The sequence below is a fragment of the Protomyctophum bolini genome, assembly GCF_963924005.1.
Source record: "Protomyctophum bolini genome assembly, chromosome: 3".
Classification (NCBI taxonomy): Eukaryota; Metazoa; Chordata; class Actinopteri; order Myctophiformes; family Myctophidae; genus Protomyctophum; species Protomyctophum bolini.
The window spans coordinates 32,511,670-32,525,520 of NC_137864.1; the positions used below are offsets into that span (position 1 = coordinate 32,511,670).

The 13,851-nt window shown below is 43.3% G+C and overlaps 1 protein-coding gene across 1 annotated transcript in view; it reads right to left on the bottom strand.

Annotated features, from left to right (window-relative positions):
* LOC308312524 (zeta-sarcoglycan-like) overlaps positions 1–13,851 on the bottom strand; it is a 205,291-nt gene that overhangs the window by 61,536 nt on the left and 129,904 nt on the right. The window contains exons 5-6 of the mRNA XM_080759133.1: positions 5,742–5,864; positions 1,454–1,526 (exon numbers count right to left, since the gene is read on the bottom strand). Of these exons, the coding sequence (XP_080615259.1) occupies positions 1,454–1,526; positions 5,742–5,864 (196 nt within the window). The remainder of the gene's footprint in view (positions 1–1,453; positions 1,527–5,741; positions 5,865–13,851) is intronic.

The following is a 13,851-nucleotide window of genomic DNA, read 5'->3' on the forward strand; positions in this document are numbered from 1 at the left end:
CAAATGGGACTTCCAACCTGCAAGGCTTTCATTATCGTTTTTTGCTGTCACTTTTGATGGTGGTTGCTTAGGGGCTTTTGTAGTAATGGCTTAGTTTAACTCTGTGCCTTTTGTGTGCCCAAGGCAAAATCTCAAGGCACTCCTGTATTTATGGCAAAATAGCCGATCCACAAGCCCCTGGCACATTGTGAGCTTGTAGAAAAGCTATATGTTCCAGACCTCTTGGTCGCCCATGCCTGCGCTTCAAGGACGTGATATGAAGCAGGCAGGCATTTACCACAACAACCGGGAGGAAGCTGCAAAAGACCGTGGCGTTTGGAGGCAGACTGTCGCTGCAGGAACTCGCCGTGCCGAGGGAGACACATCTCTTTGCTGCAGGCGAAGAGACAGAAGAGGAAACTGCGTGAAGCAGCCCCCACTCCTGTGCCAGTCCCCTCTCGTTCTGTCTGCGCCGACTGCACTAAAGACCACAGGGCTGTCCAGCCACAGCCGCCGCTGCAAGAAAACATGACCACTCAGGCGCAACCCATGGTCCCACTGACGGACGGATGCCTATGGGACTGATGGTGGACATCACAAACACGATCCAGACATGCGCGGCACACTGTTACCATCCGCACCAAACTTGGCACAAACACTATTCAGAATTCTGTGACAGTTAAATTCACTCTGAAGGACCACCAAGGGCATGGTGACTGGCTGCATCACTGCCTGGCATGGAAACTGTTCTGTAAAGAAAGGTAAGGTCGTATGCTGCCATATGGAAATTGGCTCCACAGCCACGAGGCCACAGGCAGTAGCCTGCTAAATAGCTAACTGCCCCCGGATCAGGCATGTGGGAAACACTTTTGGTTTTCCTTTTTTGCTATTCTCCCTGTCGTTATATATACTATATATGAATATACTGTATGCGGCTTATTATTACAAATGTTGCTGCTACGATGTCTGAGGAACCAGAAGAAAAATAGTTTCATTCTCATGTACAGTACTGTACCTGTACACAAGATAAAGAAACCTTAAAACTTGAAGACGGCATATAAAAGCAATAAACTATTTGGTCCCACAGACATTTTAGCTTTAAGAAGGGATGGACAGTGTTGTTCTGTCAACTCAGACAATACTGAGTATTGAATATATCTTGAGTGAGCAGAATCAATTATGATTGGAGCACGGATTACAAATTAAAAATGGAATTACACAATTAATAGAAAAGAGGTATATTTACTTGCGCTTCTAGAGGGTGCACAGAGCTCCTATATTTCACTGTATGTCATCCATCTAGCATTGATTGTTTGGTGTCGATGGAGAGCTAACCTCGGTCACGCTGTGACCCAAGAAGTTAGAACAATCCCCTCCATACTATCTCACACACACGTGCAACCCACAAACGCACGCGCGCGCGCGCACGCACACACACACACACACACACACACACACACACACACACACTTACTTTAGGTCCTGGAACGGCTCTGCTCTGACGTGCGATGTCTCTACAGAATGACTGAACACCACTCCCTCGTTTCCTGAGAGAGAGAGAGAGATAGAGAGAGATAGAGAGAGATAGAGAAAGAAAGAGAGAGAGAGAGAGAGAGAGAGAGAGAGAGAGAGAGAGAGAGAGAGAGAAAGAAAGAAAGAAAGAAAGAAAGAAAGAAAGAAAGAAAGAAAGAAAGAAAGAAAGAAAGAAAGAAAGAAAGAAAGAAAGAAAGGAAGAAAGGAAGAAAGAAAAGAAGAAAGAACAAACATTGTCATTACTTTTAGCAGCATGATAGCAGAACAGCTTCAGTCTTGGTACTGGCAGACAGTTCACGTTGAAATGCCAAACAGCCTTCATAAATGGAACAGTATAGATATGAGGTTTATTAGATACCACATTTATCCCTACTGGACTGGGATCAAATCCCACAACGTTATTTCCTCTGCCTCTCGCAATCATTCTGTCGACCCCTTTTTATCATTCTGTCGACTCCTTTTTTATTGACTTTGTTCCGATCCCCACAAACACTCCCAACAGCGTGAAGAAGACCACAACCGATAGATATAGGTGTGACCGATAAATGGGTCATTAGTCCTATTTAAGGACACAGACCTGTATTGGCTGTTATGCAGCCAATTCTTCTTGAGTGTTAACCACTTTAATGAATAATAATGAATTGCTTTTCCAAGTGCTCAAAGCGCTTTACAATGGTTCATTCATTCATACATTCGGAGGTGAAGCAGCGAACAGTCGACGCCAGCGTCCTCACTTCCCACATTCACACACCGATAGTGGCAAGCTCACACCGACCAACTCATTTGAGGCAATGTAGGGTTCAGTGTCTTGCCCAAGGACATTCGACATGTGCACATGAGGGTCCGGGATTCAAACCGCCGACCTAGGGATCATTGGACGACTTGCTCTACCTTCTGAGCCACAGCTGCCCATAACTTTGAATCTTTCGCTTTGCCCGTCACATTTTGAGCTTGTGGATATGCACCTTTGATGCTTTTGTGTGGCACTGTAGTATGATAAAGTAGTATAGGGCATTTTATTTACGATAAAAACACAAAAACACTTGTCTCTGCAACTAAAAAACCTGACAAAACGAGCCTGACACATTTCATCTGGTCCTTGTAAAACCGTGCAGGCTGTGAGTGTCCTGAATAACCCCAAAGTAAGTTGTTTTGACAGAACTTCGTGCCTGAACGAGTGTGTGTGTGACCTAAGCAATACAATATGTGCACTCAAAGTCCCCCGAACAACCACCGAAAAAGTTGATGGAAGAAGGCGGGCGAGCGAGCGTTTCTCATCTGGCAGACCGTGTGATAAACATCGACCCCGCGGCGCATGTGGTTTTCCCCCTGAGATAGGGGGCTTTGGAGGGAGGCTGTATTTCTAATGATTACCACCAGTCTGCCAGACAAACAGGGAGTCATCATTTGTGGGTTTTTTTCCCCCCTTTTCTTTTTTCTGCAGGCACATATATATAGGCCTACAGTAGACTTTGCATGCCTTCTCTGTCATCTCTGCCCTCCACACAGACTCTCAAGCGTGCGTGCGTGTGTGCGTGCGGGGGAAACCATACAGGGATATTGAATGCTCCAGAGACCTTTGAGTATGTCAAGGCAGCTTTGATGGATCTATTCTTGTTGCTTTATACCAAGAGGTCAACACATATACAAAATAACACATTGACTCGTTTCTAGCGCTTATTGTGTTACTCTTTGGGTATACTTTTACATGTCCACCTTCAGTCGCTGCGTCGGATCCATATGAATCCATATCCATATGAATCCCAGGGTGGTTTTGATGCTACAGTATAGTAACTAATTTACCTGGGAACCCCATCAAGGACCCCAGGGAGTCCCCGGACCCGATGCAGGGAGTCCCCAGACCCCAGTTTGAGAACCCCTGTTATATTGCATCCCTGTGTGATGCTACCGATTGTCTCCTGTTTCACCCCTTAACTTAGGAATGACACATAACATGTCTTTACGTCTGTCAAAATAATCAGTAGGCTATAATTGTTGTTGTGTGGCTTCACTAACGGTGCAAACCACAGTATTTTCCCAATCTAACCAGGGGGAAAAGCAAGGTCTTATGCACACCTGATCAGCTCAGAGATGGGTGCGTACTGCGTAGGCAAGGCTCAGACGTCTAGAATATAATAAAATGACACGCACACCGTCTTCTTTCCGGCTTTTCCCTAAAGGGGTCACCACAGCGAATCATCTGCCTCCATCTCACCCTGCCTCCTCTCACCAACTAACTTCATGTACTCTTTCACTACATCCATAAATCTTCTCTTTGGTCTTAATCTAGGTCTCCTGCCTGGCAGCTCCAACCTCAACATCCTTCTACCGATATACTCACTATCCCTCCTCTGTACATGTCCAAACCATCTCAGTCTGATTATGTCCAGACTGAGATGATAATATCTGTCCCTCTGATGTAGTCCTGATCCTGTTAGTCCCGAGTCCTGATCATATCCTTGTTACTCCCAGAGAGAACCTCGACATTTTAGTCTCTGCTACCTCCAGCTCTGCTTCCTGTCTTTTCCTCAGTGCGACTGTCTCTAAACCATACAACATAATGGTCTCACGACCGTCTTGTACCCTTTCGTTCTTGATGACACTTTCCTATATCACACCTGACACTTTTCTCCACTCATTCCATCCTGCTTTCACTTGTTTCTTCACCTCTTTTCCATACTCTCCATTGCTCTGAAATGTTGACCCTAAGTACTTAAAGTCATCCACCTTTTTCACGTCTACTCCCTGTAACCTCACTGTTCCACTCGGGTTCCTCTCATTCATTCATGTATTTTGTCTTGCTGCAGCTAACCTTCATTCCTCTTCTTTCCAGGGCATATCTCCACCTCTCTAGATTTTCCTCTACCTGCTCACTGCTCTCATTATAGATCACAACGTCATCTGCAAACATCATGGTCCATGGGGATTCCAAACAAGAAGGGGCTCAGTGCTGATCCTTGATGCAGACCCACTTCCACCTGGAACTCCTCTGTCACACCCATACATGTCCTGCACCACTCTAACATACACCTTCTACACTCGCACAATAGAGCTTTGCAGTTCCGCCCCCTTTCATGACGACGCCAGGCCCAGGAAATAGTTCCCAATGCATTTTTCCCATAGACATTTCAAAACGTATTTATTTAAAGACCTTATAAGCGTCGTACAAAGCCAACTCTTGTCGTGACAAATCATGACAACAAACACAATATTTTGGACCAAACAAATAATTGCAAAGAAGAAAAACAACAAAAAAAGTGTTGTAACCTGCCGTTTTCTTCTTCTTTCTAATTATTTGTTCAGCCCAAAAAATTGATGATTTGTCACGACAAGAGTTGGCTTTGTCCACGGCGTAAACGTCTTTAAATAAATACTTTCTGAAAGTCTATGAGGAAAATTAACAGGGATTTATTTTCCGGGTCTCTCGAGGGGGCTGGACTGCGACACTCTATAAGGACAACTTTATTTAGGCAACCTTCTTCAAGCATCCAATCTAGCCATAAAAGGAGCAGTGTTTGTTTGCAGACCAATCGCACACATGGACAAATCTATTGGCAGCAGAGCAACATATTTCACAAACTAAACTTTAAAATTAGACAAAAACAAGAACAATTCAAACACACAATCCAGGCTAAAAGTAACACAGTTGCAGCTGCCAAATGCAGGAAAGGCAGCTGCCAAAGGATTGCAGACTGTGTGAATTAAATGAACAGGCTTAAAACATCACAGCCCCATCATTGATGCATGGGTATGTATGACTGTAATTGCATTTGTATTTAGTGAAATTAATATCTTGCTTAAATGTATCTGTATGGCGTAGCGTCTATGACGATTTATTATTTATATTTCCAGCTGAAACCCTGGCGATGTAAAATAGACATGAGTAAATACAAATACTATACTAAAAAATCAACACGTTCAAGTCTTAAATGCTCCCTGTTTTATGATGATACGGGTATACTAAAGCACAATGAAATGTTTGTGATATTGTTTGCTGCCAACAGCTCATGGCTCATAAGACGCAGACACAGATATAAATTACTCATACATGCACATGTGTATGGCAGTATTGAGGCCATGCAGGGTTGCAGCTGAAAACACTGATATCCCAAATGATCAACGTTAGGGATGGCAAAAGGAATTCACATCTCTCTCTCTCTCTCTCTCTCTCTCTCTCTCTATCAATTAACGTCTTCTGCTTGTTGAGCCTGGCGTTGTGCATGTCTTACCTGTGACCCTCAGTCTCTCTGTCCCAATGCTGATCTCGTGTTCGTCGGCAGAGAACAGTACTCTCTCTCCATCTGCGCTCCTCACCTCAAACCTCTGGCACTGAGCCTCCACCATTTCTGAACCTGAGTGAAAGAGAGAGAGAGAGAGAGAGAGAGAGAGAGAGAGAGAGAGAGAGAGAGAGAGAGAGAGAGAGAGAGATGTTAGAATAAGATAGCAAAGGTGCAGTAAATTGGAGTGTCTGCAGAGACAACCCAATGTTAAAACGACTATTGGGACCACCAACTGTTATTGGTACACATAAATGCAACAGCACCCATACAATGTGTATTATTATGTGTATTGAAGTTAAAATAACCATTGTGAGTGTTAGTTGTTGGGGTACCAGCTGTGATATACGAGTATGTGTCATGTGAGCACAGATAGAGGTGAAGTGGTTGTTAAATTAAGGCTTGAGAGATATGTAGGGGATCATTATTCATTTTGAGATGTTATTTTTGAGAAAGTGGTTAAATTTATTCCAGAACTGTTTGGGGTTCTGGAAGTCGTGTTTGAAGCTGTTTTTATATAGTTGTCAGATTGTGCGTTCCTTGTTTGGGTTGTGGATAAGTTCCTCAAGTGTTTGTAGTTTTCCCAATCAACAGGGTCTTTGTGCCAGGCTTTATCCCTCTGCTTGTAAAGATTGATACAGTAAGTTGTGCATTGATCCATGGTTAGACGCCTTCCTTTGACTCTTATTGTTTTGAATGGTGCATGTCTGTCTATTACATTTGTGACATCTGAGTGGAAGAAGTTCCATGAGTCCTCAATCGAAGGAAATATTTGGAATCTATCCCAATTATTGGCAATTAAATCAGTCTTCATCAATAGTTCTGGATTGTCTGGCAGTTATATATTTTGGTGGTGACCTTTGGATTATTTTTTCCAGACACAAAATATGATTGAATGGTCACTTAGAGCATCAGACATGCACCATATTTTATTATCCTTTCTGTCCAACAGAACCCTTGTGGGTTCCGTAATTAACTGATAAAGGTTTACACTGTTATGTTTGTGTTAGAGGAGGCGTGGCTAAGCCAGTCCTTGTTAAAGTTGCCAAGAAGTATCAGTTAGTTTTTCTTCCCCAGGGAGTTGATGGTTGACAGAATACTGTTAGTGGATTCAGTTGGATTCAGTTAGCCCTATCCGCTCGGGATAAAAAAAACTTTTCAATTTAAATTTCTTCGTCAGTGATTCCGCTGTGTAACCATGTTTCGGATACTGTGACAATGTTGGGTTTGTAAAGACTGACCCAGGCTCTAAGAAGAGTGATTTTCGGATAGGATGAACAGCCAAGGAACATAAACACATGGTGGCAGGTATTCACACATGGTATTCCTCTCTTGGTAAGGGAAAATGAACTCACTTTTGAGCTGTAGCTCAAAAAGGGTGATGGGGAGATGTTGCATCTGTCACAAATGTCGGAAACAGCTGGACACATTTTGTTCATTCTGACCTTGGAGTAATGTAATCTGTGCAATACTTTAAACTGGACAAGCTGCAATCTGGCATTGACCCGAGCCAGAGTGAATCCTCCTCAAACCCTCGCTCCAGATCTCATCAGACATATCTATCCCAATGTCATCCTCCCTGTAGCAATGTTAGAGGCGGTATGATTTTCCCTTTTTAGATAATCAAGTCACGGGCCACATTGGACTCCTCCGCGGGCCAGTCAGAGTTGTTTGTGTGCGTGCGTGCTCACCACAGACAGGACACGTTCTAGAATACCACTCTAACATGGAGGGATTTAAACTGCATGTCCGCTCTTCACATCACACTGGACATGCATGCCACTAATTGGCTTTGATTTCGTTCAGTCGATGGGCGACGGAAGAAGCTTCCCTGACAGCGTATAATTGCCCGGATTCAAACACCTCACTCCTGTCTGGGGGAAACCATTGTAAGTCCAAAGCCGCTCTTTTTTTATGGTTAGCTTGTAGATAGTGCTTTTGTGCCTCACTCTTTCATGATGAAGTATAGTAGGGGTAGTAGGCAACCTTAGGCACGGGTGCCAACATTGGCACAGGGGAGGGTTATCACTGGCACACTGGCATAAGAGTGAGACAGAGAATTATTGTTCTTTTAAAATTAAATATTCCAAAAAAGGTTTAGTCAGTTCAAATAAGTCCACAGACACTCACATTCATGAATTACATCCTGCACATAATTGTACATTCATTCAAACTTCTAACTCATGACTGGGGAGGAATTCTGGGACATACTGTAGGTGGGCTACTGCTCTGAGTTTAATAATCATCACATCCTGATGTGAAAGAAAATATTCCTAAGCTTGTTATGTGTATACTACTGTATATGGATACTCAAAATCAGTTGGGAATATTTAATTTTGATGTGGTGTCGTAATTATATATGGCACTGACTATCACGGAAATTAAAACGGGGCACTTCATGTGAAAAAGGTTGCAGACCCCTGATTAGGGCATTCATTTATGAAAAAAGTAAAGAAAGAGTTGATAAAAGCAGATACAAGGTTCCCGCCCCGACAGCAACGACCCTGCCCCGCAATTTGAATGAGTCAGAACAAAATACCTGACTTCAAGGTTGGATCAAAGTGAAATCTCATCACATAATCCACTTTCACTTGAAATAGCACGAGTTGTACAAAGGTTACATGCAGCATGTGCGCACACACACACACACACACACACACACACACACACACACACACACACACACACACACACTTTACAGCAATTTCTTTAGGTAGGCCACTCTTTTGATAAACATTCAACTTACCTTACCTTTTCCCCATTTTTAACCGTAACCACATAACCTATACTTAACCCATAACCCCTCAACCTGACCCCAACCTCATCTGAACCCCCTTCCCTCCCCCCCCAAACAAATACTGTACTGGTACAGACACACACACACACACACACACACACACACACACACACACACACACACACTCTTGTATCCTTCTCTAACAAGGAGGGATTTAATCTGTCCCTTTCTTCCAATCACGCTGGACCCATGGCACTAATTGGCTGGCGGTTCTTTGATTCTGTAGTTGTCCTCCACTCCATCACAACAGGAGTGACGCGATGAGAGCGAGGAACGCCATGCAGCCTCTGAGCGTAATTGCCTGGATTCATAGTCATACTGTATCTATACCGACTGTTTGAATACATCAGAACATGACTGACTTCAAGGATTAAAATCCCATCACAGAACTCACTCTAACTTGAAAGAGGTTGAGCTGCACAAAGGATACGTTCTATTACACACATGCACACCCATACAGTACCGGTCCAATTAAATGTGCTGTATAGTCTGCAACCTACCGTCACACTGTGTTCCTCCTCTCTAAAGGTTCTGTCACACATAATCCCATGTGGTTTATTATTATTTTTACTATTGAGTCGGTTTTCAACGCATCTGGGGGAAAAAATGCAGGAATCAAACTGGGTTCACAGTCGGATCATAATTTCAGATGACTTGAAAACCGCCTTGATTTCAAGTGATGTAAAAGTCTTGTATGTAAATGTACATGTTCTTTATTCAGTTGACAGAGAAGCAAAACAAGCACTCCAATAATTCCCTCCAATAGATCCAATCTAGCACAGCCTCCAAGGTCTCTGGCAGACCACTTCCATACTAGAAGGCTTTCTTACCTTTATTTGTAGTTGTTACGTCCCCACCAAAGAGGTCCAGGGGTTATTTTGTGCAAAAGTGCATTATTGGCTATTTCCCCTACTATAAGCCCTCTCTAGCTGCGTTTACACGGACACTTTTCTTCCAATCTGATTCAAATAAACCTGATTGAAGGTTTTGGATCAATTGTTTACATGGGGTAAATTCAATCAGATCAGGTGTTTACTGTGCCCACTTTTAATCAGGTTAGCTGTGTGTATAATGAAATCAGACCAATCTGAAATGAGTGGTGATGTACTCAGGGGCGGCCCTAAGGATCGGAGGCCCCGTTCATGACGTCATCATTCTAATAATTAATAATTATCAAAATAAAAACAAAAAAGATAAAACTTTTTTTGTCTTTTTTTTGTCAGTGTCTCATCGCTGCTAGTGCAGTGAGTGCACACTCCGGAGCGTGTGCACTCACGAGAGCAAGTTCAGTCAGGAAACCTCAGTGCAGTCGGCCGTTACTCAACCAATCACACACTCACTCCATCTTCATACCGGCTACATAAACTGGAAGGTTTTCACTCTTCCTCCTGCTTGCTTGCCTTCTGCTACTATATCTGCTGCGCTGCTGTATACAAACCTTGCTGCTCACCCTCCTCCACCCCAGCTACCACCTGTCTTGGATCTACTGTTTAGGTACGGGGGATTCGGAGTCCCTATGGCCGGGACTGATGCACTTGATCCGAGTACCTAAAAAGCAGATCCAATTCATCGCCAAACCAAAATAAACATATTGCTCATTTATATTCAATAAATATCTATTCCATCCATTCTTGAGTTGTCCTGACTGAACTGCACTCTGTCGAGGTGCCAACTTGCGCCTTGCACACAGGTAGGCCATACATGGCCTAGGCCTACTTGTGCGTAAGCTAACGAAGACCAGCTGTTCACAAAAAGTTTACCTAACTTTGCTACTAAAATATGCACATGTACATGTTACTATTATTTTTACACTTTGATTGCTCTTTCTTGCACTCTTTATTCTTGTTTTCTGTGCGTGGTTTTTGTTGTCTTGAATGTTATGCTATGCTGTTGGCACAAAACTTGTATTTATTCAAATATCTCCACGTGGACCACTGTGGTCCCTGGATGTATTGCATGTGGTCCATGACCCTGACCATTCATTTAGTAATGTAGGATTTGTTGATTTAAAAAGATGTCATTCCACTAGTTGAGAAATGGTGAACGGAATGACCCGGTGACCTGGAACCAGCAGGATCACATCGGAACATAACATGGTCCGATCACGTCACATATTATGTGATGTGATGGTCCTCCTGCAAAAGGTGTGATTACTCTGCCATGCCCAATGTCATCTGTATTCATCAGATCAGTAAATATAATTGCATTCACCCCATGTCTCTCTCTTTTAATTGGAAATAACACATAAAACATAGTCATTTACAACATAGTTTGTGTATACCAGCATACGTCAATAGCCACTTTAATTTTCATTAACTTTTCATTGGAAACACATTCAGTGGCACCATTGAGTGCAAGGTCTGTTTTTTCTCAAGTTTACTAGCGAGTTCAAGCTGAGGACACGCAATTGTATATAGGAAGTGTAAAATGCGAGGAACAGAAATATTGGATAGAAAGGCTTGTGATGAATAACTCCCGCCTACATCAACCGGATTGTTTCTCATTTCTAAAAATCACACCTGTGTGAACAGAGCGCTGCAACAATACGTACTATCTCAGACATACAGACACAGAGACAGATGTGCACGCACGCACGCACGCACGCACCCGCACACACACACACACACACACACACACACACACACACACACACACACACACACACAATGGAGCGGTACCGCTCAAAAAGCATCCGAGAAGTAGCAATGGCGCCACTTTACTTGTGTTGAATATAGGGGTGTGGAGAAAAGAGGAGAAAAAACTGTGGCTTTTGAGTAAAAAAGGGGTTGGATTGATGAAAGGGAAGATTCTAAAAAAGCCATTATCAGGCGTTCTCGTGCCATTTAAATGTCAATGACAAATGGTGCACCGATTCGAAAGGAAAACTGTCGAACAAAGAAATAAGCGGATGTGGAAGTGTGTTCAAGGAGGGTAGAGTCAGATAGTGAGCCGGTGAATAGGAATGGAGATATATAAATGGCTCTACTCACTGGAATAAGACAGTTTCACGGAAAACACATTCGGAGCCATAATTGTATACTTTGGAGGAAAAGTCTGTCAGTATTATAGTCCTTGGCCCTAAAATGATTATTTCAGCCCTGCATTGTGAGCTTGTAGATTGCGTTTTCTTTTTCCTTTTTTTGCTATTTGTTATGGTGATGTTTACAGGGGTAAAGTGTTTAAGGAGGGCAGGGTTTGGTTATGGTGTAATCTGTAGCCTCCATTGACATTTAATGTTTTGTATGACCTTAAATCCTGATGAGTTTGGCCATGTTCTTTTTTAAATTCCAATGTGGTCTCTCCTTACGATTGCCAATAAACTTCACTTCACTTGACTAAACTTCAAGGGGGGCTCAAGGTATTTTATGGTCACATGCACTTAGAATACAGCTGTGGCAACATTGCAGGCAGTGAAATTCTAGTGCTTAATGTCTCCTTGGCCATGTGACAGCAATGAAATTGCAATAAGATATTAACATAGTCACAATAAAAGCAAAATAGCAGGAAACTGTGCAAATACAGTAGCATTATGTTGCATAACTGGCATACAACTGGCTGGTGGCTGCATTTGTGGCCAAGTCAGTCTATAAATGTATGTACAGTATATGCAGTTTTTATCGGTGAGACGGTGATACAATGCAAACAATACTTTTGCTATGTCCTCTGTTTCGATTTATGTTATGCATTGTGCACATGACCAGCCAAGGCACTGTAGGCCTAGTGTGGGATATTAAATGATCTTAAATATTTACTTTTTATGTCGTTATACTACTTGAATTATTTTAGTGCCATCTAGTGTTAGCATGCGCACACCTAAGGAATGCCACCCGTCCGCTCTCACTCTACGTTGCTTGTTTCCTTTCCGGGTTATTCAGGAAGGTGTGGGCCTTTGTTATGAACACATCACCACTCACATTAGCTCAGACCCCTTAGCTAGCATTACAACCAGTTACATGTGCTCAGCGATGCGGTACAAACTCACAAATGATTTACGATCGTCGGGTGCGCGGCGGCCCACCATGGACAGCTCTCGAACGTTTAGAGATACAGTACTTTGAAAATCCTGTTATAATGGAGGCTCAACAGAGCTGTATTTAAAAATCCCATAGCTGGTGGGGACAGAGGCTCTCCATATTAATGTATCAGCAAGCACTACGCCAACCACTCATTCTAGACATTCTCTACCCTCTCTAGCTCTCTCTATGCTGCAGCTAGAACCTACTGCTGAGCCTGCTACTGTATATCATTCTCTACCCTCTCTAGCTCTCTCTATGCTGTAGCTAGAACCTACTGCTGAGCCTGCTACTGTATATCATTCTCTACCCTCTCTAGCTCTCTCTATGCTGTAGCTAGAACCTACCGCTGAGCCTGCTACTGTATATCAGGTCAGCGGTTAACAATCACATCAAACTCACAATGCTTTGCATTTGCTTGAACAAGTTGCACTTTCTGAAAATCGACTGCAACAAATCTGTAGTCTTTCTAATCATTGGCTCCCTCATTCTTTCCTCCCAGGAAATGTCCCTCGACAATGATAACTCCAGTGTCACCACCACATCCTTCATACCACCCTCTCGTTCTCGGTCTGCCAGATGACCAAAACCACCTTCTATCTCTGTAATATGGCCCAACTTTGACCAAAGTTCACGAACAATTGGCTATTTTCACTATTATGTTAATCATCATCATCATCATCATACTATAATTCAGTCAATGTCTGAGTGTGTGTCTGTCTGTGTGTCACTGTGACTGCACTGCCGTAGCTCCTCACTGCCTGCACCAATCACTCTTCACACAGGCATTGACCATAATAATATGGAGGTCTTAACGAAGCCCTTTTTTCGATTTGACACATTAATGATTAATAATGAATTTATTAGTGAATAATAAATGCGAAAACGCACCCAGGGCGCAGTACCCCCTGCGGCCACAGGGCGGCAAAACTCCGGAAATCACGTGTCACCAGTGAAATGCATTTTGGGACGGACACTGATTAATACTGGGACACAGTTTTCCGCGCAACATCTGTTTCGACACCACACTGTCCGCTCCCTCCTCTACCACCTCCTTCGACGTGCTGTACACATGAGCTACATGCACGCAGCTATACTTTCGTGTGTGTGTGTGTGTGTGTACTTTCGCCACGTGTGTGTGTGTGTGTGTGTGCGTGTGTGTGTGTGTGTGTGTCTCGCTACTTTCGTGTGTGTGTGCGTGTGACAAATCATAGTTTAGGGGTCCTGCATGGGGGAGTTCCCCCATGTCCCC